Below are 23,902 nucleotides of genomic sequence, written 5' to 3'. Positions count from 1 at the left end.
TGTGATTTCTTCTTCCCAAGTGAAGACCTCTACTCTGCACTCAGATGAGATCAGATCCTCTGCTTATAAAAATATTATTACACTTTTATCTTAATTACATATCAGCATTTGACTATAACACTAGGCTTGGTGCATGTGCCAAGCACGTATGGCTAGTTAATAGCATATTTTTTTTTTATATTTAAATCTAAATTTTATAAAAATTTAATGTTGATGTTGTATTTGAATATATTTTATTTTAAAACATTCATATTTATTAAATAATTATATTAAGAGGTCAAATTATATCTATATTTTCATAGAGAAAATAAGATTAAAATTTATTTATTGTTTTTTTAAAAATAATATTTTAAATTGTAATTTAATGATGTATTATCTATATTAAAATTGGAAATAAGTTTTATAATAAATTAATAACATCTTTATTTATTTTTTATATTTTTTATTGTTTTTGAATAGAAAATTTTAATATTAAATAAAAATAATTAATTATTTTTTATTAAAATAATTAATTATAATGAATAAAATATAGTTAATTTAATTTATTTTTATTATTTTATAAACAAATATATTTTATTATTTATTGAATTTTAAAATAACAATTTTATTCAAATAATGTATATAACTTTTATAAAACTAAAAAAGAAAAAAAAATATGCTCTTTTCTCATGCTTTTTCTTTTTCATGATTTGATATTGGTACGAAAATAGGGACATTTATAAATATTGAAAAAAAATAGGTTTTAATGTTGTGACATCTATTATAATTAAAAAATAAGTATATTTGGTAAGTATTAATTTTATCATTATTATTATTTGGCACACTGTCTTTTTCAACATGAAAAAAAATTCTAATTTTAAGAAAAAAATTGAATTTTTTATATAAATTTTATAATAATTCACAATAATTATCTCAAAATGTGTTTTATTTCATATAAATAAAGAAATTATTTATAGAAAAACAAAAGGTTTAAAAAGTATGCATAATGCATATAAATAAAAAAATTATCTTAAATCTCTTTTTTACCGAGGAGGCAATAGATTTTTTAAAAGCACATACTAAGCATTTTCTCTCTCATCCAATTTCATGATGCATTTAGCGACTCTAAATTTCATTGCGATAATTGAGTTTTTTTATAAGAATAAAATTGGTTCGTTTTTGGATAGTTTTTTTTTTTTTTTTTCATTTGGGAGACCTAGAAAGTGCCTTAGAAATGGTGATAAAGTGGTGTATATGTTGTCCCCTTTTTTTCGATTCTATTGATGCTTGGAAGCAGTGGTGCTTCTGATTCTCTAGTAAATGTTGAATATTATTGTGTTTTGCGCGACTTATTGAGATCACACTTTTTAATATTCGTGAATGAATTAAAGTATCCCGTTACTACTCAAAAGATTTGTCCACTCAAAATTCCAACTTTACTTTTTTAAAATTATTTTAATTTTGGTTATAAAATTTTTGATAGGAGTTGCCCTCCCACTGTAAGACAAGGGCATTCTTCTCAGGCAAATTTAATAAATTAGTAAATGTATCTTCAAAAAATATCCTATATTTAGTTCAACCAATTGAAAGAAGGGTGTAACACCTATAAAATTTCGGAAAGTATGGGATCATTTCCCATGTGGTCATTTGCGCTGTAATGAAGTGGCAACCGGTTGTACAGGTCATTGAGATGGGAAATGATTTCCTGTTTTGCAAAATTTTCACGTATATTGCAACCCGTCGAATCAAGTCTCTATCTCCGTTGTCCCTCCCTCTCCTCTCTTGCAGCTCCAAACCCTTGCCCTCTCGTATCCTTACTACTTCCGACGACGGTGATCGGTGTTCACCACCGCGTTATCCTAGTCAACTCAGTTGCCCACTCTCCTTTCTCTCTTTCTTCTAGCTAGTTTCAGGTCATTGACGTAAATTTCTATTATATTTTCTTGTTCTCGAAACCCTAATTGTTTCTGATCAGATCGTGTGCGGTGACCTTTTTTGAATTTGGTTTAGGTTTTTGATACAATTCGGGTGTTCGGATACTGGGGAAAATGGATTTGGTTTCTGGTTACAAGGTAAGTTGAAATTTTCTTTTGGGTTAGTTATTCCAATCTTTCTTGCTTGAAATGTGCTTTGAATAGATTATAGAGCATGCAGATCGAGTTTCCATTTTGTGTTGCGAAACAGTCATTGCAGAAACAGCTTTCCGATCAATGTAAATAATATGGAATTTTTTTGAGTATGGGGATTAAGTGGAATTATAGAAGAGGACCCATTGAATCGGTTGTGGGAATGATTCCAATTGTCTCAAATGGTCCAACTTTAGAGGATTATATACTTTTGAATGCTACAAAGATTACAGCGGAGGTATTCAGTTTCCATGCAGTATCCGAGCACGTCCTTTGTGATTTTCATTTCTCTTTTCCACTTACTCGGGTCTAGAGATTTTTTGCTTAAGCCTGAATCCTGAATATATCTCCATAAAGAATGGAAAAAAAATAAACAAACAAAGTCATTTTACTTCAAGGAATTCAGGTTCAAGGTGTTGGAACCAGATTGATGTTGGGTAATGGTCGATTTTGTCTTGAATTGGTTCATTTATGTTGGTTGAGTCTAGTCTAAGAATGTGCGCAGCCTAGAAAGATTGCCACTGCCTTGGGCGTCCTGTCTCTGGGATTCTAAGAGGGGTGAACTGGTAATGGAACTAACCCTTGGTGGTTTTGCATCCAGTGTTCACATGTACTTGAAATTAAATTCAGGCTTGACATTCAACCCATCATTGGAAGCTTAACTTGCATACATTGTTGTAGAAGATGAAGAATTCTGGAATTGTTTTGGGTGATTGGTTATTGAGTTTACTTGTCCATGATATAGTTCTGGTTTTGCATCGAGTGTCCACATGTACTAGAATTATAAATTCGGCCTTGACAGTCAACCAATCATAGGGCACTTAACATGCAAACATTGTTGTAGAAAGTGAAGAATTCAGGAATTGTTTTTAGCAGTTGGTTGTTGAGTTTACTTGTCAATGATATAGTTCTTTTTTGCTATTATTCATTTTACTTTTTCTTAAGTAATGCTTTAAACCTTTGGATTCATGATTTTTGCTCCCATTTCTAAGTTAATTTGTGATTGAACGGATTTTGTTTTGTATTCCTTTGGTGTCCATTTATTGCCAAACTAGTTATATGATAGTTACAGAAATTTTACTATGCATGATTTTATATTACTGAGTAATTAAGTTGCATTTCTTCTGCAGGGAATGGTTGGGCTGGTTTTTGGAAATGAGAATTCTGGTTCAAGTGAAGATAGGTAAAGTGATCTTCTGTGTTGACGTGTTCTTAGGTTGAAGTAATTTCCTGGGTATATAATTGACATGGTGATGCAACACCATCCCGTAGAGGGCCTGCCAATTTTTGGCATATACTGATAGAAGATATGGTTATCAGAATTTTATGCTATGTGAATTTCATAAAAAAATAAATAAATATCCTCCTTTCTTCCAATCCAATATCTTGAACCTTGATAACTTACAACTTGTATCAATAGCTATGTTGAACGCTTGCTTGATCGTATAAGCAATGGTGCGCTAGCAGAAGATAGAAGGACTGCTGTTGCTGAACTGCAGTCTGTTGTAGCAGAAAGTCGTGCTGCCCAGCTAGCATTTGGAGCAATGGGTGAGTGGGTTTTTGCATATTGATGAAGTGGCTTAATTTTTTTTTATCATTTATGTGATGTATTGTATGTTTCATTTTCCCTTTATTGCAGGCTTTCCAATACTCATGGGTGTCCTGAAGGAAGAGCGTGATGATGTTGAAATGGTTTCTCAGTTTCTCTTCCTTGTTTCTTAATCTTCCACTATCTTCCATTTTTATTTTTTATTTTTATCTTTCACCACTTCCCATGTTTTCCGTTTGATACTTTTTCTGGTTCATGGATGCCTAATGATCTCTGTTTAAACAAATAAACTGGAGAACAAAATATAAATTTAAGTGGTAAACAGAGTAGCAATCATTCTTCTAGTCCATCTGTGCTGGCTGTCATATGCAAAATGTATTTACTAAAATAAAAACCATGAAATATAGAAATGATACAGCCAAAATGAAATTATAGTTGTAACAATAAAGTTAAATTTAACATTTCAAATTAACTAACCTTGTTAACTCTAAAACCTTAAATAGATTTTTTTAATAGTTAAAGCAATTTACATATTTTATTTTAAAAATAGCACTATAGCAGTCCAGTTTGTTAACCCACTGATTGGTAAAATTATTTGACTGGATGTTTTACATAACTGATGGAAAATGATTTGTATGGAACTGTAATTTTTTGCAATGTTGGCTTATGTTAAGATGGTCATTTTCCATCTTCCCTATCTCCTGTAATGTTTATGAATTTGACATGAATATGTTCCTTATCCTCATTTTACTATACTCTGAAGAGAGAAAATGTCCTTGCATTGAATGCCTGTAGGTTCGAGGTGCTCTAGAAACTCTTGTAAGTGCCTTGACTCCTATAGATCATGGAAAAGGGCCAAAGAATGAGGTTCAACCAGCTTTAATGAACACTGATTTGCTTTCCAGAGAAGCAGAAAACATTTCTCTTCTTCTGAGTTTGTTGGTGAGAATTCTTTATTTTGGCCTACAACATGTTAGCTAACCAATTTGATTGGCTTATTTGTTAGTTTAATTGTTGTTTTGGTACTTTGACAGACGGAGGAGGATTTCTATATACGGTATTATACACTTCAGCTATTGACAGCTCTTCTTACAAACTCGCCTAATAGGTATTTTTTCCTCAGATACTTTTTGCTCTTGTACTTGAACTTTAGGTTATCATTTTTTTCTTTTGGAAAAGAATCGTCCTGAATTCTGGTTCAGGTTACAGGAAGCAATTCTGACTATTCCTCGTGGTATCACTCGGCTTATGGATATGCTTATGGATCGTGAGGTGTGAAGCTGGTTAACAAAACCATACTTTACCCTTTTCTTATTATAATTGCTACTTTTTTAAAGTTAATTGGGCTTTCTAGAAATTACAATATCAAATCATAAATACTTTTAGTGTAACTTCTCAGTTGTTTTCTTGATTAACCCATGAATGTTATGGTTTCACCTTTTCATTTATACATCAAAAAGTATTATTGAAAATTTTTCTGGACATTTTGCTTTACAGAACTTTATAAGAAAGAAAAAAGTTAAAAACAGTTTCCATTTCTTCATTGCTTTTGGATTTTGGTAAAATATTTGTTTTTTCTTTCTTCTAGGTTATAAGGAATGAGGCCTTGTTACTTCTTACTTACTTGACCCGTGAAGCTGAGGTGGGTTTTTTCTGTTTAATGGTTGTTTGACCTTTTTTTTTTTCTGGTACCTTTCCTTACAATGTGTTTAGTTCTGCCTCAAACTAATATAATTCAATAATTTTAGGAAATTCAAAAAATTTTGGTCTTTGAGGGTGCATTTGAGAAGATCTTTAGCATCATTAAGGAGGAAGGAGGATCAGAAGGAGGTGTTGTTGTGCAGGTGATCCATTGCCTTGCAGTCTCGTTTATATTTGATGGTCTAGACAACTAATTTGCTTGTTTGCTGATGAAATACTTGTTTCTGCTAGTTGACTTGTGCAATCCATGGTTTTTAGGTTGTAAGATATTTGTTTCAACATGGAATAGATATAATGATTTAAGTACATAGTAGATTGATTCTTAAAATTCATTACCTTGTCAAAATCTTTACAACATTTAAAATTTGTTTTGATACTAGGAAAAAAAATGGTTGAACAGGACGGTTTGGAGGGAACCGGTCAGACCGTCGGTTCAACCGGTCTGATTCTGGTTCGATCACTTTCCTGTCCAATTTGCTGGATCAGAACCCTGATCGGCTGATAGTTGGACCAGTCGGTCTGGTCCAGTTTTTAAAACCATGATAAAAAAACTTTAAAGGAGAAAGTGAGAACGTTATATAAAAAGCACCAAAGGAAATAGCATCAAAATATAGAGGACATATACAATAGGCGCCGAAAGGCACAACCAAGAAAAGAGAACATAGAAAGCTACTCCCTTCCTCATCAACAATCCAACCAATCAACAAATCAATTAGAGGCATGGAGCCTTCATCTATGCAAAACTTAATCCACAAGAAAAGACTATTGAAAAAAGTGCTTTATGGGCTTTGGTCCAACTTCCCTCATTTTCAAACAATCTTTGATCCCTTTTCTCCCATGGTGTATGAAAAAAATGCATAAATGAGTAGCTATCCACACCTTGTTTAGTTTGTTTCCTCCTAGTGGAGTCCCTTTAACTGTGGAAAAAAGAATTTAGGATACACTAAGCAACAGTGAAGAAAAATGTAATCAATAGATTCTTCCTTGACTTTACAAAGAAAGCATTTGTTTATCGTTAGAGTGTATGATATCCATTGTGACCTCTAACAATACAAGCTTAAGCTTTTAGGAAAAATGGTGATTCAACATGATATTAGAGCCTTGGTTGGTGGGAGTTTAAATGTTTGAACCTCACCACTATATGTTTATTTACTCAATTTATTAAGCCCAAGTGTAGGCAAAAAATGGATGCTACAAGTGAGGGAGGGTATTAGAGTGCATTATATGTATTGTGGGCCCAAATCCTATAAGCTTAAGCTTTTAGGAAAATTGGTTGTTCAATATGACAAGCTTACCAACAGCCACCTTTTTCTCTGGAACTGATCTAAAATCAACACCTTACCTTATTGGCTTCCAAAGCAAAAAAAAATTGGCTTAGATGGAATCTAGAATTCCAAATAATCCCTAATAAAAAAGGAATTGAACAACTTGTTTTTAAGATAAAATAAAGAGCTTTGACGAAGAAGGCTCCATTACTAGAATCCAACTAAACCACCCTATCCTCTTTCCCTATTCATTGACCTCCCTTGTAGTCTATAAAGAAAATGTCCCATATTGCCCAACGCCCAGTTATTCAAATGCCTAGAGAAATGAGGGTTCTAGTGAACCCCCTTCACACATTTGGTCCCATAAGTTTGTCACCCACACCTCTTTTGAAATGGCTAAGGCATACAATGAGCAGAAGAAGGCACACAAAGGCTTCTCACCACATTGCCTATCATTCCAAAACTTTACCCTTCTTTCTTTATCTCATAAAAAAGGAATCTTTACAGTTAAAGAGATCCCACTCCTTCCTAATAGCTTTCTATAAATTGACCACATATGCATTTTTTAGTTCACAAGAGCACCCCCACCCCCCACCCCCTCCTCTTCTTCCTCCTATATTGACTACTTATAACCTACTTCCGAAACCCCACTTGCAAAGATGGGCCTTGTTAAGCAAAGTGAGACATCTAACATCCAAACCCCTTTTCCTCTTGTCTGTGCAAACAATAGACCATTTTACTAGATGCGGATCTTCTCTAGAGCACCACCTCCCTATAGGAAATCTCTTTGAATCTTTCCTCATCTTAATCTAACTTTCCTTGAGATGCCAAATAAGGGCCTAAAATAGATACATAGATAATATGTGTTGTATCAAAGTAAGTCTCCTTCCTTTGGAGATATATTGCCTTTTCTACATTGATAGCTTTTTTTTGGAAATGCTCTTCCACTTCATACCAAGCTGACATCAATTTAAAAGAGGCACCCAAAGGAAAACCTAAGTAAGTAGTTGGAAGCTCTTCCACCCTACGACCATTCTCAGTGGTCAACTCCACCATGTTGTTTATCATTCCAATTGAAATCAACTTGTTTTTATCTGAATCTATTTTAAGCCCTGAGATGGCTTCAAATCACATGAACAACCAACATAAATTGGTTATTTGATCTTGAGAAGTCTCCCAAAGTAAAATAATATCAATAATGAAAAGGAGATGGGATGCTTCCAACCCCTTGCTGCCTCTCCCCCCCACCTTAAAGTCCGAAAGGTAGCTTCCCTCTTGGCCTTCTTAAGAAGGTGACTAAGGGCCTCCATTGCTAACATAAATAAGTAGGGAGAGAAAGGGTACCCTTATCTCAAGACCTTACCATGTTGAGAAAAGCTAGAGGGAGTGTCATTAACAAGAACAAATAAGATATGCACCACTTAATCCATTTGATCCATTTATGCGTTTGACCTAAAGCTCAACTTTTCAAGAATTGATAGCAAAACGCCTTGGTTCACATGATCATATGCCTTTTCAATGTCAACCTTACACATCACTCCATGGGCATCGTTTTTAGTACTTCACGTTTCCAATACATATGTACATAAATGCGTATTTTTCTATTTGAGTTTTTACTATATGAAAATTTTTTGATACACAATGCAATATTATGCATGATATATGAAAACATGATTATGTTTTTTTGTTTGGTATCCTTTGTATACTTCCCATATTGCTTGTGCGTACTTAAAGCTTCCTTTCCATAGAAAGGTAAGCTAGAGGCCTGTGATCTACGGCCTCTGGTGGGCCTTTGCTGTATCTCATTCTGTAAATTGTTTTTATTTATATGTATATCGTTCCTGTGCATATCCAAAAAAACAAAAAAAGTGAAGAGAATTCTGTGAATGCATTGATTATGTTACTAATACATTTGCTATCTCTCAGGACTGTCTTGAATTGTTGAATAATCTCCTCCGTAATAATGCATCTAATCAGGTTTGTCAACTTTGTTGTTGTATATGGTTGCTGTTTTTTCCCCTCCCTAACCATTGCATGTTGTGGTTTAGATACTATTGAGAGAGACTATGGGCTTTGACCCCCTGATATCAATTCTGAAGCTTCGAGGAAGTACCTACAGTTTTACACAACAAAAGGTTAGATACTCAGTTGTTTGTAACTCTACTTGGTTGCTATGATTTGACGTTTTAGATCCTTGATTATGATATCATAAAACCTTACTGGTCATTTTTTGTCGTTTTTAAACAAACACCATGCCAGTAGACGATAAATCTTCTCAGTGCATTGGAAACCATTAACTTGCTACTGATGGGAGGTCCAGAAGCCGAGTCTACGAAAGATGCCAACAGGTTGTTGACCAATAAAACAGTCTTGGTTCAGGTTTGTTACAAACTCATTATTTGCTATGGTCATACCTGGAGAATTATCACCTCATTCGCCTATTATGTTGGACCGATTGCAGAAAAAGGTTTTGGACCATCTTCTGATGTTGGGAGTTGAGAGCCAATGGGCTCCTGTTGCAGTACGTTGTGCGGTAAGACAGCTATCTGGAACAACCCCTCCACTCCTTTTGTCTCTCTCTGAGTTAAAAGATTCAATATTAATAAAAGAACATAAGCAGCTTTGGAATTGATGTGAAGAATAATGTAGATTCGCTTTTATTACATCGAGTTATATGCTTTGGTAGCTCTCACACATAGTTAAAAGATTCACTTGCAATGTGCAAATGTAAGCAGCTTCAGACCTTATTAAAGAACTCCAGATTCACTTTTAGTGTTGTTGATGATAGGTTTTGGTACCGGCTGAAATTTTACCCCATATATGGGGTAATGTTGTCTTGTTTATTTGTTATATTATATCCTGTCAACCTTTCTGTAAGATTAAATTTATTTATTAATTATTATTCTTATTATTATTTTAGATCAGAAAATGTTAAATTGATTTAAACTTGTTATCAAATTTGTATTGTTTAAATGTGCAAGCATGTGGGGCCTGAAAGTGTCATGTAGGGTTTTACACATCTCTCCTTCCTCCTAATGTGTCTATCCCTCTCTCCATCTCTTTCTTAAATGTCTAAATTAGTTCATACCTCTCTAAAACTCCATCAATATATTTTGTCAGGCACTTCAATGCATTGGTGATTTGATTGCTGGATACCCTAAGAATCTTGATGCTCTTGCAAGTAAAGTCCTTGGAGAGGAGCCACATGTAGAACCTGCTCTGAATTCTATTCTCCGTATCATTTTGCGGACCTCTAGTGTGCAAGAATTCATTGCAGCTGACTATGTTTTTAAGTGCTTTTGTGAGGTTCATATTGCATACTTGCTCTTTCAGTTGGTCTTTTTTTTTTTAATAATTTGTTTTTTTCCTTTTTGCACACACTTTGTACATTAATTACTGACTAGATTTTTTCAATCATGTAAACCATTGCACCTTGATCCCACTTTTGATTCATTTTTAAATTTGTTTCCTTACCTCATTCAAGCAGAAAAATTCTGATGGCCAAACCGTGTTGGCATCCACATTAATCCCTCAACCACATTTAATGACTCATGCTCCACTTGAAGAGGACGTGAACATGTCATTTGGGAGGTTTGTGGACTCTTAATGTATTCAATACTGCAATTTTACTTCTATAAGTGCATGTTGAGATTTTAATATTTCATGATGTATCAATTTCTATTGCATTAGTTTAAACTTATCCGTTTCCATTTTTTCATCTTTACTAGCTACTTTTGAGGAATAATCTTTCAATACTTTGTTCCTATGGCAGCATGCTTTTACGTGGTCTTACAATGAATGAAAATGATGGTGATCTTGAGGTAACATAACTGCTTAAAGTAAGCCCATAATAAAGGAGCAAATGCATGCACAAATTTTCTCCCCTTTTTCCATTTAGGACATTGTCCTTTCATAAGGGGATACTATTCTTAGCCTTGTACTGAAACAGCTGGTGTTTGATTCTTGCCTGGCTATCTGCCAGTTTGGAAATCATCAAACTCAATCCTCAGCCTTACTGAGACAGTTGGTGTTTGATGGTTGCCCTGAAGTGGTTATATGCCAGTTTGAAAATAATTGGACCCACCCTTTGTTTCCTTTTCTCTTTGTAGGGACTAAATTATATCTCAGTATTATTTGTTTACTTGCATAACATCGTTGATAATCTCATTGATAATCTTTAATATTTTATCTGCACCACATAGCATTATTTTTTTCATTGCTTGCTGCTTACTACGTGAAAGCATCCAACTAATATTTTGAATTGCAGACTTGCTGCAGAGCTGCTAGTGTTCTTTCTTACATACTGAAGAACAATATACAGTGCAAGGAAAGGGTAAGCCATTATGTTTCCTTTTCGCTTCTGCTTTTCAGTTCGAGAGTACTGTTTTTATAATTATAAAGTACAAAGAAAAAAAAATATTGCCCTTGAAAATTATGGACAACCTTTTAGCTAACCTGGAGTTAAGTTCTTTCACCTCCTCCCTATTTGCTATTTTTCATTCCATTCTTGGAGGGAAATTTGAAATCCCATATTGTGCATCAATATTTGGCAATTCTTCTCCCTTTAAAGTTAAGGTTATTTGATTAAAAATGATGAAATAATCCTCAATTTGTAAATTTAACCCTCCACTTTTTTTTAGCTTAAAAAATTCCCAATTTTGATAAAAATATCCTCACTTTTTTCTTGTAAAAATAACCTTCTATTTTAAAACTTACATGTAAATAATCAAAATATTGAAGGACATTTATGTCAAAATGAGTTAATTGGAGAGGTTAGATATACAAATTTGGGATCATTTCATCCTTTTTAAACGATTAATTCTTAAACTTATTAATGTTATCCTCACTATCAAAAAGGAAAAAAAAAAAAAAAATACTCACTGCTTATTTCTATTTTAGCTTTATATTATTTCTTTATTCCTGAGTTTCATTTTGATTCCATGAACTTTGCTGGTAAATGCCATGCTTTTCTTCACATATTATTTGTTGTTAGCAGCTATGGATGTTGATTGAAGTTGTGTTTTTGTGGAGAGAGTTGCACCTTTAAGCTTACTGCTGGTCTTCTTTGTCTACTGACCTGCTCTGCTTTCCACCTTCCATCCCAAATATTTACCATCTTTAGAAATATTTACTTACAAAATGGAAAGTTTCAGAAAAAACTTAAATTTGTGCATGTAGAAAGTAAAAAATTTGGGGATGAATAAATCAATGATTAGATATCATCTTCCCTTCTGTATCTCCTTTTCCTTGTAATATGTTTCATTTCTGACAACAAACAAAAGAAAATTTAAATATTTGATCTGTTCCATGCATGAAGTTCTTTGGTGGTCTCCTTATAACATTTTTATTTTTGGACAAAAATTGCAGGTCCTGCGAATTGAACTTGAGGCACCTATGCCTTCCCTTGGAGCCCCAGAGCCATTAATGCACCGTATGGTGAAGTACTTGGCTCTTGCATCTTCCATGAAAAGTAAAGATGGAAAGTCAAGCCCAACTGGAAACCTGTATGTTCAACCTATTATTCTGAAACTTCTGGTCACCTGGCTAGCAGATTGCCCAAATGCAGTACACTGCTTCCTTGATTCACGCCCCCACCTTACATATCTGCTGGAGTTAGTGTCAAATCCATCTGCAACTGTGTGCATAAGGGGGCTGACAGCAGTTCTCTTGGGTGAATGTGTTCTCTATAATAAGTCTAGTGAAAGTGGGAAGGATGCTTTTACAATAGTTGATTCCATAAGCCAGAAAGTTGGACTGACTTCATACTTTCTGAAGTTTGATGAGATGCAAAAAAGCTTTCTTTTCTCCTCGGCAAAGCCAGCCCAGCCCCGTAAAGCCTTAACAAGGTCTAATGCCGCTAGTATGGCTGAGATTGAAGATGTTGAGGAGAATGATTCAAGCAATCATAATGAGGACCATCCAATTCTCATATCAACTTTTGATGCTCAATTTGTTAACCTTGTGAAAAAATTGGAGTTGGATATTAGAGAAAACATTATAGAGGTTTACAGTCAGCCAAAGAGCAAGGTGGCAGTGGTGCCAGCGGAATTAGAACAGAAGAGTGGGGAAAGTGATGGAGATTATATCAAGCGGTTGAAGTCATTTGTGGAGAAGCAGTGCTCTGAGATACAGGTATTTCACATACAAGTTGTGTGTTTTGGAATTGTTTCTTAATAAAAGTTAACCTTTCGAAAGAAAGAAAGCGAAAAAAAAAGAAAAAGAAAGGCTAGCATGAAGCACACTGCTTCTTCATGTCCACATTTTGCAATAGAATTGAACAGGCCATTTGATGGGTCATACTTAAGTTTGTACTTGTGTCACTTTTCACTCCAGAAGCCATCTTTTATCTTCTAGTGTTGGTGACGGCTTAGGACTATATCCATCCAACTTTTTTTGGTCCTTTAGCTGATGGTTGGTGCTAAATTGGTTTTATATTAGTTTGTATTTGTATCAACTTCCGGTGTTGGTGACGAATACCTACCAAGCCTTAACTGTAATCAGACCTACATGAGTCTCTTTTCACCATATGGCTCTGTTTATATCCACATTCTCTGCCAACTCCTTATCTTTTCGTACGCTCTTAGATCCATGTTCTTGTTGGCCTTCCTGTCCTTTTGACACCTTCAACTTATATCACTCATCATAATCATGGCTGATGCATTTTCTGGTCTTCATTGCGCATGGCCAAGCGATCTTAGATAGTTTCATTTCTTGTTATCCTGAACTGATGCCATCCCGACTATTTTGATCAGGAACTTATAATAGTGGAGCGCATTAAGTTGTGTTTCTGGAGCTGTATCTCTTGTTATGGCCTTTGTGGACTGCAACTACCCTTTTTAATGTCCCATAAGGCAGTCAAGTTCTTTCATCTTTTGCTTCACTCATTTTCACAATTACACAACTTCATTTTCCTCAGCAAATGAAATGCTTCAATCATCACTAGCTATTCCATGTTAAACTTTGCTCCAAATTGCGTTAAGGTTCTAGAACATCTGGTAAATTGCATTGAGGTCCTTATCATGATGTTTCTCCAAGTGCTAGGTGGAAAATAATTAATTACAACTATAAGACTTCAGATGAAAAGAATAGCAGTATGTGCATTTATTTAAGCATGTATTCAATTGCCAGTGACTTGGCTCTTTTTGTGTTTCTTCCCTTCCTTTAAGGATCTTCTTGGTCGGAATGCAAATTTGGCTGAGGACCTGGCCAAGACAGGTGGGGGCAGTATTTCCCAACCCGAGCAGAGAGCTGGTGGTGCCTCAGAGCGAGTTCAGGTGGAGACACTCCGAAGAGATCTTCAAGAAGCATCTCAACGTTTGGAGATGCTCAAGACAGAGAAAGCCAAGGTCGAATCTGAGGCATCCATGTATCAAAATTTAGCTGGGAAGATGGAATCTGATCTGCAGAGCTTATCTGATGCTTACAACAGTCTAGAACAGGCCAATTACCATCTGGAAAAGGAGGTGAAAGCTTTAAAGAGTGGAGGGGCCACCCCAAGTCCTGATATTGAGGCAATAAAGGCAGAGGCAAGGGAAGAAGCCCAGAAGGAGAGTGAAGCAGAGTTGAATGATTTGCTTGTGTGCCTTGGGCAAGAGCAGAGCAAAGTGGAGAAGCTGAGTGCAAGGTTGCTGGAGTTAGGAGAGGATGTAGACAAACTGCTTGAGGGGATTGGTGATGATATGGGGCTACCTGAAGATAGTGAAGACGAAGAAGACTGATGATACTTTTTCTTGTGAGTTTTTCTATGTTTAAAGTTAGTCTTTTCCTAGCAAGGGCTGGTTGTGTTGACTGCTCCTTTGTACATTTCTTGGTGAATTGTACAGTCTATTGGTATTGCTAATGATGGTGAAACACTGGGGACTATATAATCATCTGCTGAAGGTGGGCTTATATTTATTATTCCTTGAGACCTTCCTGGATCATTCATGTTAATGTTTGCTTTGTCTACCCTTACCTGTCTGTGAATATGAGTGTTTATCCATGTTCAGACAAAAAACAATGGTGTGGGGAAACCGGTAAATGACTCTTGTAATCTTGTTGGGCTCTCCAGATTTTATGCTCTAGTGTAGCTTTATCATATGCTAGTAATGAAGTGTCATAAATTCTTAAAATCATTCATCAAAAATAGCGTATCCTGCTTTCTGAAAACATCCGTCAAGAACTTTGAGATCCCAAAGAAGGGTAAAAATATTTTTCCCTATTTTTTCCTTGGCCTAGTAAAGTGGAATTGTGAAACAAACATCAGTATACATTTCACCCTCCCATCTCCGCTTATATATTGAAGTGTCTGTTTCCTCGAATGAAAAATAAATTTCAAGACTTGAATAGCTTTTCTCTACTGTCCCTACTGCCCTCTCTTCTCAGGAAAAAGATACCAACATTTACAACAGCAGACTCCAGCAGACTCGCAAGAACTTGGGTGTGGGAACATTTAGATCATTTTTAGTGGCCTTTTAAGAGTTTCGAACCTGATTATTGTGGATTATGCTACCTTCACCCCTATTTACTCTCAGGTTATGAATGCTAACCTTTAATTTTAATTTGACAAGGGTTTGAGGAAATTCTTTGAAGGGTGATTGACACCATGCAACACAAGACCCATACAGGACTTGCCACTATTTCCTACATATCGACGCATAATATGTTTCTCAGGTTTTAACGAGCATGTTTTATTTTTAAAAAAATCTGCTAAATATAAAATTAGTGTAAAAAAAAGAGAAAAATAAACAAAAAGTAGCCAATAAGCAATGGAAATGACCCATAATAGCTTCCTTTGTGACTTCAGCGAACAAAGGTTGGCTGTATACAGAACTCTGGGTTGTTTGTGTTTGGTATATCTCATGCTACATGGATGTCTGTCTAATGACCTCAAGTCCAAAAAAGTGAACTGGACTACAAACCATAAATTCAGGGGTACAGAGACAAGCAAAACAATCTTTATCTCTGTGTGAAACAAAGCAAACAATGAATGTATCACCCATATGAATTCATTTTCCTACGTCAGAACGCTAATATGGATTAAGAGTGTTGGAGAAATTCTAGGTGTATGTGTGCAAGCACATGGAACTCACCTGCTGGCATGCTTAAGTATCCATTTTCCATAAACCACATCATTTAGATATACTTTCTAGAGGCCATCAAATGTTCATCTGTATAGTGCAGCCTGCCTAGGGCCTATCATAGGTCGATCATTCCGGTCAAGGTCTAATAAAATTTGGAGTATAGTGTCATGCCTAACTAGCCAGAAGCCTAATTGAATAATGTCATTGCAACAAACAATAATAAACCCTGAAAAGGGCTCTGAAATTTTAATATTTTCAAAGCAGGACGCTCAAGAGTTATAAGCTTAATCTGCCACATTATACAAGTAACAACCTGGAACCATTGCTGGGCCAACCAGAAATTCATACATACATGTGGCATCAACACCTATCAAAATTTAGCTGAACAGAGCTCAACCAAATTAACATTGCAACAAAAAGAGAGATTGGTTCTGTGGGTTTACATGACCCCACATGTGCAATGCAACAAAAACTAAAATCACAAAACTTCAGTCATCCTTGCCCTTCAAATTAATGTGGGCATAAATAAACAAGGGAGCAAACTTAAATGGAGTCAGTTTTGCATTTAGCCATGTAAGCATCCCAACCTTGAAGACGATACTCATGAGCTACCTCTGCAGGGTTTTTTGCCTTTATAATTCCACGCCCAACAATTATGATGTCACTACCTCTATCATGGATTACCTGAAACATAAAGAAGATAATAATGCATAAAGAAATGTTTTTTTTTTTTTTGATAAATGTAATAATGCATAAAGAAATGTCACCAATGAGTTAGTTAAAAAATGCTTGTATGTTGGGGACATCCAAGAGGCTTACCAAGGACAAGCAGATCCATAAGTTAGCTTAGCTTGGGTCTCTAATTACCATTGAGTTTCAGCTTTTAATTTGTTCTTTTATTTGCTTTTGATTTTTTAGGTTATATTTACTATCATGGATTACTAATTGGGTCATAGATCTTGTGATAGTCATGTAACTTCTTAACCTAGTGTCAATAGCTAGGATCATGAGGTTTACTAATTGGGTCACAGATCATGTGATAGTCATGGAACTTCTTAACCTAGTGTCAATAGCTAGGATCATGAAGTTTTAGGACTAATAGAGGACTGAGATTGTGAAATTATTGGGGTCTTATATGCTTTAAAAATTATTCTATTGATTTTCAATTTCAATTGCATAGCAATCTTTTTTCATTTCTGATATTTAATTTCTGTACATTCATTTCAACATGTACTCATAGCAGTCTGACAGAAGACTTAAAATCATTTTGCATCAGCAACTATGAAAATTAAACACCAACTTGAAGTGCATTGTGACTGGTAAACTAATCACACTAGTAAACTAATCACATTAATAAATCTCTCTCAAGGAGAATCATATACCATTTGGACCTTAAATAAAAATTTTCTATAAGCATGGCTGCCATTTTCTCAATTGACCCAGTTGGATCATTATGGAGACCCCATATTGAGACTTTGTCTTATTCCACGAGAGAATAAATTACTGGTGTATCAAGATAGCCTCAAAATGATAAGAGAACCAATCCAGGTATGTAGCACATTATCTACAGGGACAGACCTTTACAAAGAATCCTTTCAATATGTCATCCCTCTTAGAGGACAACATATTATGAAAATTCATATTTCAACTGGAAAACGAAATCTTATGAAAAATAAGTGCATGTCTGCACCCAATGCATCAGTAGATGCCGACATGACCATGCTGATCCTCAGGAATATTATATTTTGTCCAACATTTTCCTAACATCCACTTCTTATTGTTTTAATGCATGATCACAACCTTCCACAACTTCAAAGAAGCTTATATGCATCCAGTAAGCACTTCATTTGAATCAAATAATTCCTAATTTCTTTCTCCCCAGGTTAACTCTACTTCCCATTATACACATCCATTAACTTAGTGTTGGCACCTTAAGAACAAAAAACATTTCTTTGGCTAGCAAATTTTTTACATGTAATGTTTAAGATAAATAAATCAAAGCCAGAATTTAAAATACCATCACCCAATTTAGCAATAAGAATGTGAGAGTAATTGGACATGTTCGATGGTTTTTGGGAGTTAGATATGTCCCTGGGTTTTTCCCCCTATTGGCTTAGGTTAAGGATCATGGACAACCCAACTTGTGTCCCCTCAGCAGAAAATAAATATAAAAAAATAAAAGAAAAAAACATCATAAGTATAGTATTTTCTAGTAGACTTTCACAAAAAAACAGGAGAATTGTGCAAACCCCCTGGAAAAACATGTATAACAATTTGAAGAGAATCCATCGAATAATAAAGTCAACCACTGAACAGAACTTACAGAATATGGAGTATTATATTGTTGTCCCAATGCATCACCACCAGTCACCATTTGAACTCCAGGGGTTGCATGGATGAATGCTGGATTTCCTGGCCCCCCTTGCCATGATGCTGGATTAACTGAAATGAAACCAATCACAAAATCTGAATGATCCTCAGCAATTTTTGCTGCTGCAGCTGTGTAGTCTCCCTTGGCAAGGTTACCAGAAGAACTCATTTCTGCAAGAAGCAACAGGCCCCTACCACGAGGCAAACCCTAGGAACATTGCAAGAGTAATAAGAAATTAGAGAAACAATAGTTCCAAGGCTTTTCTACAAGTCCAGATTGATATTAGGTTAAACTATTAATGCAAACCTTCAGTTTCAGACCATCCACAATTCCAGGACCAGAGATTATGTGAGCATTAACTATATCTGCCCAGTCCAATATCCGAAAGATACCTCTGCAAACAGCAGTGCCAAGAGCTGTTAAGAAAATGCAAGAAAAGCAACAGAAAAAGAAATTAAGACATACCAGATGCAGGAAAAGTGAGACTCACCCTTCATACTGCATGGTCACTGTGTTACCAATGTCAGCAAACTTACGATCTTCAAAGATTAAGAAGTTATGTTTCTCTGCAATCTTCAAAAGGATTAAACACACAATCAGCAATAACTTAACAATAACTACAATAAGACTACCCAATCAGCTAATGACAAAACTCAGAACTTCGGAACTGCTATTGCACAAGGAACATTGATGCCTGACAATTCAAAGACAGAAAGCAAATAGAGAATATCTATGCTTACAAGCCTATTCTTTTTATCAGAGCCTTTTTTGTTTTTTTTAGGTAAATCTTTGTCCCTACTGGGACTTGAACCTAGCACCTCCCACAAACCCTCCCCATCCCTTTACCACTTGAGCCAGGTCTAAAGGGCTTGTTTTTATCAGAGCTTATAAGCCTAATTTAATTCCAAAAGAGATGATACAGTAAAAATAACGAAAATTTCCCCTAAATAATGCTACATAGCCTATGGGAAACACAGAAAGAAAGCTTTTCCATGTTAACCATTTTAACAACATATGAAAACAAAGAAGATTGCCAAATGCTACATCCCATTAACCAAAAAAATAAATCATTTCTCTCCCTATTTGCTACTTTATACATGTCAAGCTACATGGCTTCCATAAGAAGACATGAAAATGGATATTATTTAGCAAATTTATTATGGTAAAGAAAGATTGAGTTTAATTGAGAACAATATGAGTTAAGAGGTAAACTGGTAAAGAGAGGTCTATAGTGATCTTATGTTTTCAGAACCTATCATTCAGACTGAATGTGGAAGCTGCAACTTTTAACATATTATCAGGTTGAGAGTGGGAAAATGTCAAGGAGGCAATGGTGGACTGTAGAAAGTGATCAAGAGATAAGGTTCACAATCGTGCATAGTTTCGGTATCTTGTTTTATGATGATGTTCTGAGATATAATTCATAAGGGTACTATAAAGCACTTTCAGACTTTTCAGAAAACTGAACTTTCTCTATTTTTATGATTATAGGCAGGAAGAAAAGTTTTCAGGGTGAATTATTGCATTGACGCTTTTTTTTATTAGTTGCCATTATATACATGGGTTACCCACCTCAACCCCAATTCTTGTGCCCTTAATCTATTTGATAAATCACTGACAAAAAAATTTCATCACCACCAAATGTGTGTGTGTGCGCGTGTGCATGTTAGGTATATGTATAGATCACCAATCCAATAAAAGAATATACATACATACATACATATATATATATATATATATATTCAGGGCAAGTCTCCTGTACCATTGAATTTCAATGATGCCATAATGTAGCCCATCATTCAACATGGGGCCATTAACGAACTGTGAGGCATCGACAGCATTGCTGGTATAGGATTAGTAGGATTCCACAAAATGGCATCAATTCAAACCTTTACCATCATTAGTGATATTTGGACCCCCTTTAAAATGGGCAATTTATTTCTTCAAGTTTTATGTGAGGTGCAATAGAACAGTCCAATGCAATGTGGAAAAATTTTGCTAACTACATGCAGTAGATAATCTGTGCATGCTACAACTATCTATAACGCAAAGAAACAGAGTGTTCATCTTGTACAAGGCAAACTCATTCCAAACAGTAAAATATTCAAAAACAAGAAAACAATAAAAACTTGGTCAAAGGAAACTTAAAGTATATCCATACCGATCGAAGTTTGGAACCAAAATCTGGGGTGAAATCAGGGAATATGTCTACATGGGTTTTCAATAAGCAGATCTCTGGCCCAACCTGCAAGAATATCCAAGGCAGCATCAGCAACAACAGGTAACTTTTAACCTAGTAGATTCTACATTTCGTTTCAAATCTTCTCCTCACCAAAATGTTGTACCGTGTTGTGAACTAAACATTACAATTTTAACTTGAAAATTTTATTTGAGGATTTTCTCCTATTTCACAATATTAACTTAGTCATATCTTGAAGACAACAGCATGAGCCACAAAAAATGGAAACTCAATCTTCTAGTTTCAATGTCAATGCCACAGCAGGTATTCCACCAATCTTAAATTCACATTTTCAGGAAGATCCAACTGAAGTCAACATGTCACAGGCTTGAACATCAAAAGCCAAGGGCAGGCCGAAACGCTATTTTGGACAAGAAATTCAGGTCCAATGCTCGAATACCAAAATCTGGGCCAAGCCCAAAAACTGGTTGGGCCTAAAACTTTATGGCCAACCAGGCTGAGCCCAAAAATAGTTCAGGCATCTTTTGGGCACTCTGATCAAACACAGCTCAAAAGCAAGTGGGACCAATCTGGGGAGAGTGGCTCCAGAGCAGATGCTTATACTATGATCAGAGCATGTCACGGCCCCAGTAGAATTAACATTTCCCCCTACTACACATCTCAAAACCTAAGGGAATGATAAAATACCCAACACCCTGCCTAAAGATATTCTTATATTCAAATACCTAAGCCACGTGAAAAGGTGAAAAATATAAATTAATTTCTCATTTTCTCTGTTTGGTTGCTGAGAAAATACAATAAAAGGACAGGAAAAACTCATCTCTTAATGATTTGGGACCTCAAAGCACTCCAATCTTCTATCACCTAAGCTTGATTCAACTTCAGATTTTTTTTCACTTCCAGCCAAACAAAGAATACTAGTTTGAAGATTTTACCAAGAAACCAAAAAAATTAAAAAATTAAAAAAGAACAAAATTTTCTCTGGCCCAACCTTCTCAGCAATGTCGAGCAACTCAGCAGCAGTGCCAACATCTGCAGCCAAACACAGATTACTTTGCTTCTCCACCATCACCTCAAACAGCCTCTTCCCCGTTGGATTCTTCGCCAGCTTTGCCCTCTCCCCATACGACGAAACCCTAGCCGCAACCTTAGCCTTCTCCGGCACCGAAACCTTCGAATTCTCCTCCAAGAATCTCAGCACCGTCGCCTCCGTTTCCTCTGAAACCTTTCCCTTCTCCCTTAACACCCCAACCACCTCCCTGAGATTCATCAAGGAATGCAACGTTATCCCATTCTCAGCCAGATTCTCCCTCCCGCCCTGCTCCCGATCGATAAGAACCACAGCGTCAGCCACCTTCAGCCCCGCGGCACGCAGCGGGGCAGCGGTTTCAAGGACGGAGGTGCCGCTGGTGACGAGGTCTTCAATGATGAGGCAGGTCTGGTCAGGGTTAAAGGAGCCCTCGATGGCCTTGGAGGTTCCGTAGTCTTTGATCTCCTTGCGGCGCATGACCATAGGGACGGCGGTGGTCACAGAGACAGTGGTGGCGATGGGGAGGGCGGTGTAGGGAACGCCGCAAATGACATCATAGTGGGTGGTGGAAGGGATGGTGGAGACAAGGGTTTGGGAGATCTCACGGAGGAGAGTGGGGTAGGAGACGATGAGGCGGAGGTCAATGTATATTGGGGAGGTGATGCCAGACTTGAGCTTGAAGGTGCCGAACTTGACGGCAGAAATTTCATGGAGCTTCAGGATGAGAGACTCCATTGATGATGATGCTGCCGAGCTTGTCATCCCTTCACCCTCTTCAATCGCCTGTGAGGAGAAGAAAGACTCATGTTTGGTGTAGCCTTTAAAGCACCGAGGGCATCCAAATTTTGTGAATATTTTATACATCTATCAAAAATTAAATTATTATTTTATCTGAAAAAAAAATTCCAAAATTTTTAAAATAAATATTTAAATTATTTTATTTTTTTATCAAGAAATATTATAAAATATAAAAATATTTTCTGTCCTTCATATTTAACTTTGGTTTGTCTCTTTTTAGTTAATTAATTTTTTAGCTTAATTGTTAAAAATTAAATATTTGTTCAAATCTTCTCCATGGAAGATAAGAAATTTATTTATTTATATTAATCAATTTAATTCAAATCATCATTAATATTTTAATAATTAAATATTATATAATTTAGTCATTTTATTTCTATAAGTAGAGTTACATATCAAAAGTTTAAATAAGTCTATAACTTAGATAGATTGGTCGAATTGATGGATAACTCGAGTCTAACTCGAATTACAAAACAATTAATTCAAGTCCAACTTAACCCAACCCAATCGCTATCTCAAGGTATTCAATGTAAGCCAACCTCAATTTTATTTTTCTAAATTTGGATTGAATTCGAATTGGTTAAATCAAACCCGAGTCAGTTGGATTGATTGGATTACATGTTTCAAAATCTACTTATAGTGATTTTTAAAAAACATTTATATATATATATATATATATATATCAAAATTTAGATATTAAATAAGACAAAATTTTAAAATAACAATAAAAAATATAAAATTAAATTAACTTGTATATCTTTCTAAAAAATTGAAAAAGTATATGAATATAATTATAACTTGATATCTTTAAAATTTAAAGATAATAGGCATTATAAATATAATAAAAAAAATTAAATTGGATTAAGTTCAGGTTATTTGAATCTTAACTTGAGCCCAACCTAAATTAAAATTGGATTGAAAAAACTTAACCCGAGTTCAACCTTGATATTTGTCTAAACTCACTTAAACATTGAGTTGGGTCATATCAACCCACCCAAATTCCACCTAAGGTGAATTTATCACGTCAATTTAACTTAATCACTTTTAAGTTTGTATTAAAGTTTAGTGGTTTGAGAAGTATTTTATAAAAAATGATATCTATTAAATAGTATTTGAAAATCACTTTTAAGCCATTTTCAAGATTTTAAAAAGCATTCCAAGTCTTTCCGAACCACTCCTCAATTTTTCTACTATAGAGTGTGGGTTCAAAGTGGCTTTTATGGGTGTCAAAATATCCAATGAAAATCATGTTTTAAATAAATATTCAAAATAAAAACAAAATTATTAGAAATTATATTTTAAAACTTCGAATTTAACACAATAGATTAATTGCTTTGTTTGGAAATTGTATTTTAAAATTAGAACTTTAATATAAAAATAGTGTTTTAAAAACAATATTTAAAAATTTTGATTTTTAATTTGAATTTTTTAATTATGATTTAAAATTAATTAAAAAAATGTTACTTTCATTTCCCAAGGATGTTAATAGGCTATATCTTGTATGGTGAAGGGGAATTTGAAGCAACGTTCTTCACGAGTATAAAAAAGTTTCTTTGAGATAATGATAAGATAATATTGCAATTGAGTGATGATGACAGCCACTTGCTAGTGAAAGCAAAAGCCACCCCAACTTTCCTTTCTTTTACTTTTAGGGTATTCGCTAACAAAGTCATTGTTATCTGCTATCCACTTTCAAGGGTAAGGCTTTCTAGTGGTCACTTCAATGGAGGATTGCATTTTTCTTTTGAGATTTACTCATATTTACTTTGTCAATATTTCATACGTTTTTCTTTAAATATTCTATATAAAATGGAAAACTCT

The 23,902-nt window shown here is 35.0% G+C and overlaps 2 protein-coding genes across 2 annotated transcripts; one reads left to right on the top strand and one right to left on the bottom strand.

Annotated features, from left to right (window-relative positions):
* The first annotated feature begins 1,722 nt into the window (after positions 1-1,722).
* On the top strand, positions 1,723-14,683 carry LOC117928124 (golgin candidate 6). Its single transcript, XM_034847986.1, has 20 exons — positions 1,723-1,892; positions 1,990-2,051; positions 3,236-3,288; positions 3,526-3,653; positions 3,745-3,797; positions 4,450-4,596; positions 4,689-4,762; positions 4,857-4,926; positions 5,243-5,296; positions 5,403-5,498; positions 8,547-8,597; positions 8,669-8,755; positions 8,883-8,999; positions 9,082-9,153; positions 9,741-9,926; positions 10,108-10,211; positions 10,393-10,441; positions 10,888-10,953; positions 11,988-12,752; positions 13,787-14,683. Exons 2-20 carry the CDS (start codon positions 2,028-2,030, stop codon positions 14,336-14,338), a joined length of 2,748 nt encoding a protein of 915 aa, XP_034703877.1. The 5' UTR covers positions 1,723-1,892; positions 1,990-2,027; the 3' UTR covers positions 14,339-14,683.
* Positions 14,684-15,894: 1,211 nt separating this feature from the next.
* On the bottom strand, positions 15,895-22,100 carry LOC117928825 (uridine 5'-monophosphate synthase-like). The gene is made up of 6 exons (XM_034848859.1): positions 21,245-22,100; positions 20,215-20,298; positions 18,544-18,626; positions 18,360-18,447; positions 18,006-18,260; positions 15,895-16,366 (listed from the first exon to the last, which is right to left on the bottom strand). The coding sequence occupies exons 1-6, from the start codon at positions 22,043-22,045 to the stop codon at positions 16,226-16,228; spliced, it is 1,452 nt and encodes a 483-aa protein (XP_034704750.1). The 5' UTR covers positions 22,046-22,100; the 3' UTR covers positions 15,895-16,225.
* Positions 22,101-23,902: the final 1,802 nt, after the last annotated feature.

This window comes from Vitis riparia, chromosome 13 (genome assembly GCF_004353265.1).
Source record: "Vitis riparia cultivar Riparia Gloire de Montpellier isolate 1030 chromosome 13, EGFV_Vit.rip_1.0, whole genome shotgun sequence".
Classification (NCBI taxonomy): domain Eukaryota; kingdom Viridiplantae; phylum Streptophyta; class Magnoliopsida; order Vitales; family Vitaceae; genus Vitis; species Vitis riparia.
The sequence above is the reverse complement of the archived record's forward strand: the minus strand, read 5'-3'. Positions and strand labels throughout refer to the sequence as shown.

What these genes read in the sequence shown, in the direction of transcription:
- LOC117928124 (XM_034847986.1), top strand. Translation starts at nt 2,028, where the DNA reads ATGGATTTGGTTTCTGGTTACAAG. An exon ending in GTAATAATGCATCTAATCAG is followed by an intron (nt 8,598 to 8,668) that starts GTTTGTCAACTT and finishes GTTGTGGTTTAG; the next exon opens with ATACTATTGAGAGAGACTAT. An exon ending in GTGAACATGTCATTTGGGAG is followed by an intron (nt 10,212 to 10,392) that starts GTTTGTGGACTC and finishes TTCCTATGGCAG; the next exon opens with CATGCTTTTACGTGGTCTTA.
- LOC117928825 (XM_034848859.1), bottom strand. Translation starts at nt 22,045, where the DNA reads ATGACAAGCTCGGCAGCATCATCATCAATGGAGTCTCTCATCCTGAAG. An exon ending in TGCTCGACATTGCTGAGAAG is followed by an intron (nt 20,299 to 21,244) that starts GTTGGGCCAGAG and finishes ATATTCTTGCAG; the next exon opens with GTTGGGCCAGAGATCTGCTT. An exon ending in AATATAATACTCCATATTCT is followed by an intron (nt 16,367 to 18,005) that starts GTAAGTTCTGTT and finishes TTTATGTTTCAG; the next exon opens with GTAATCCATGATAGAGGTAG.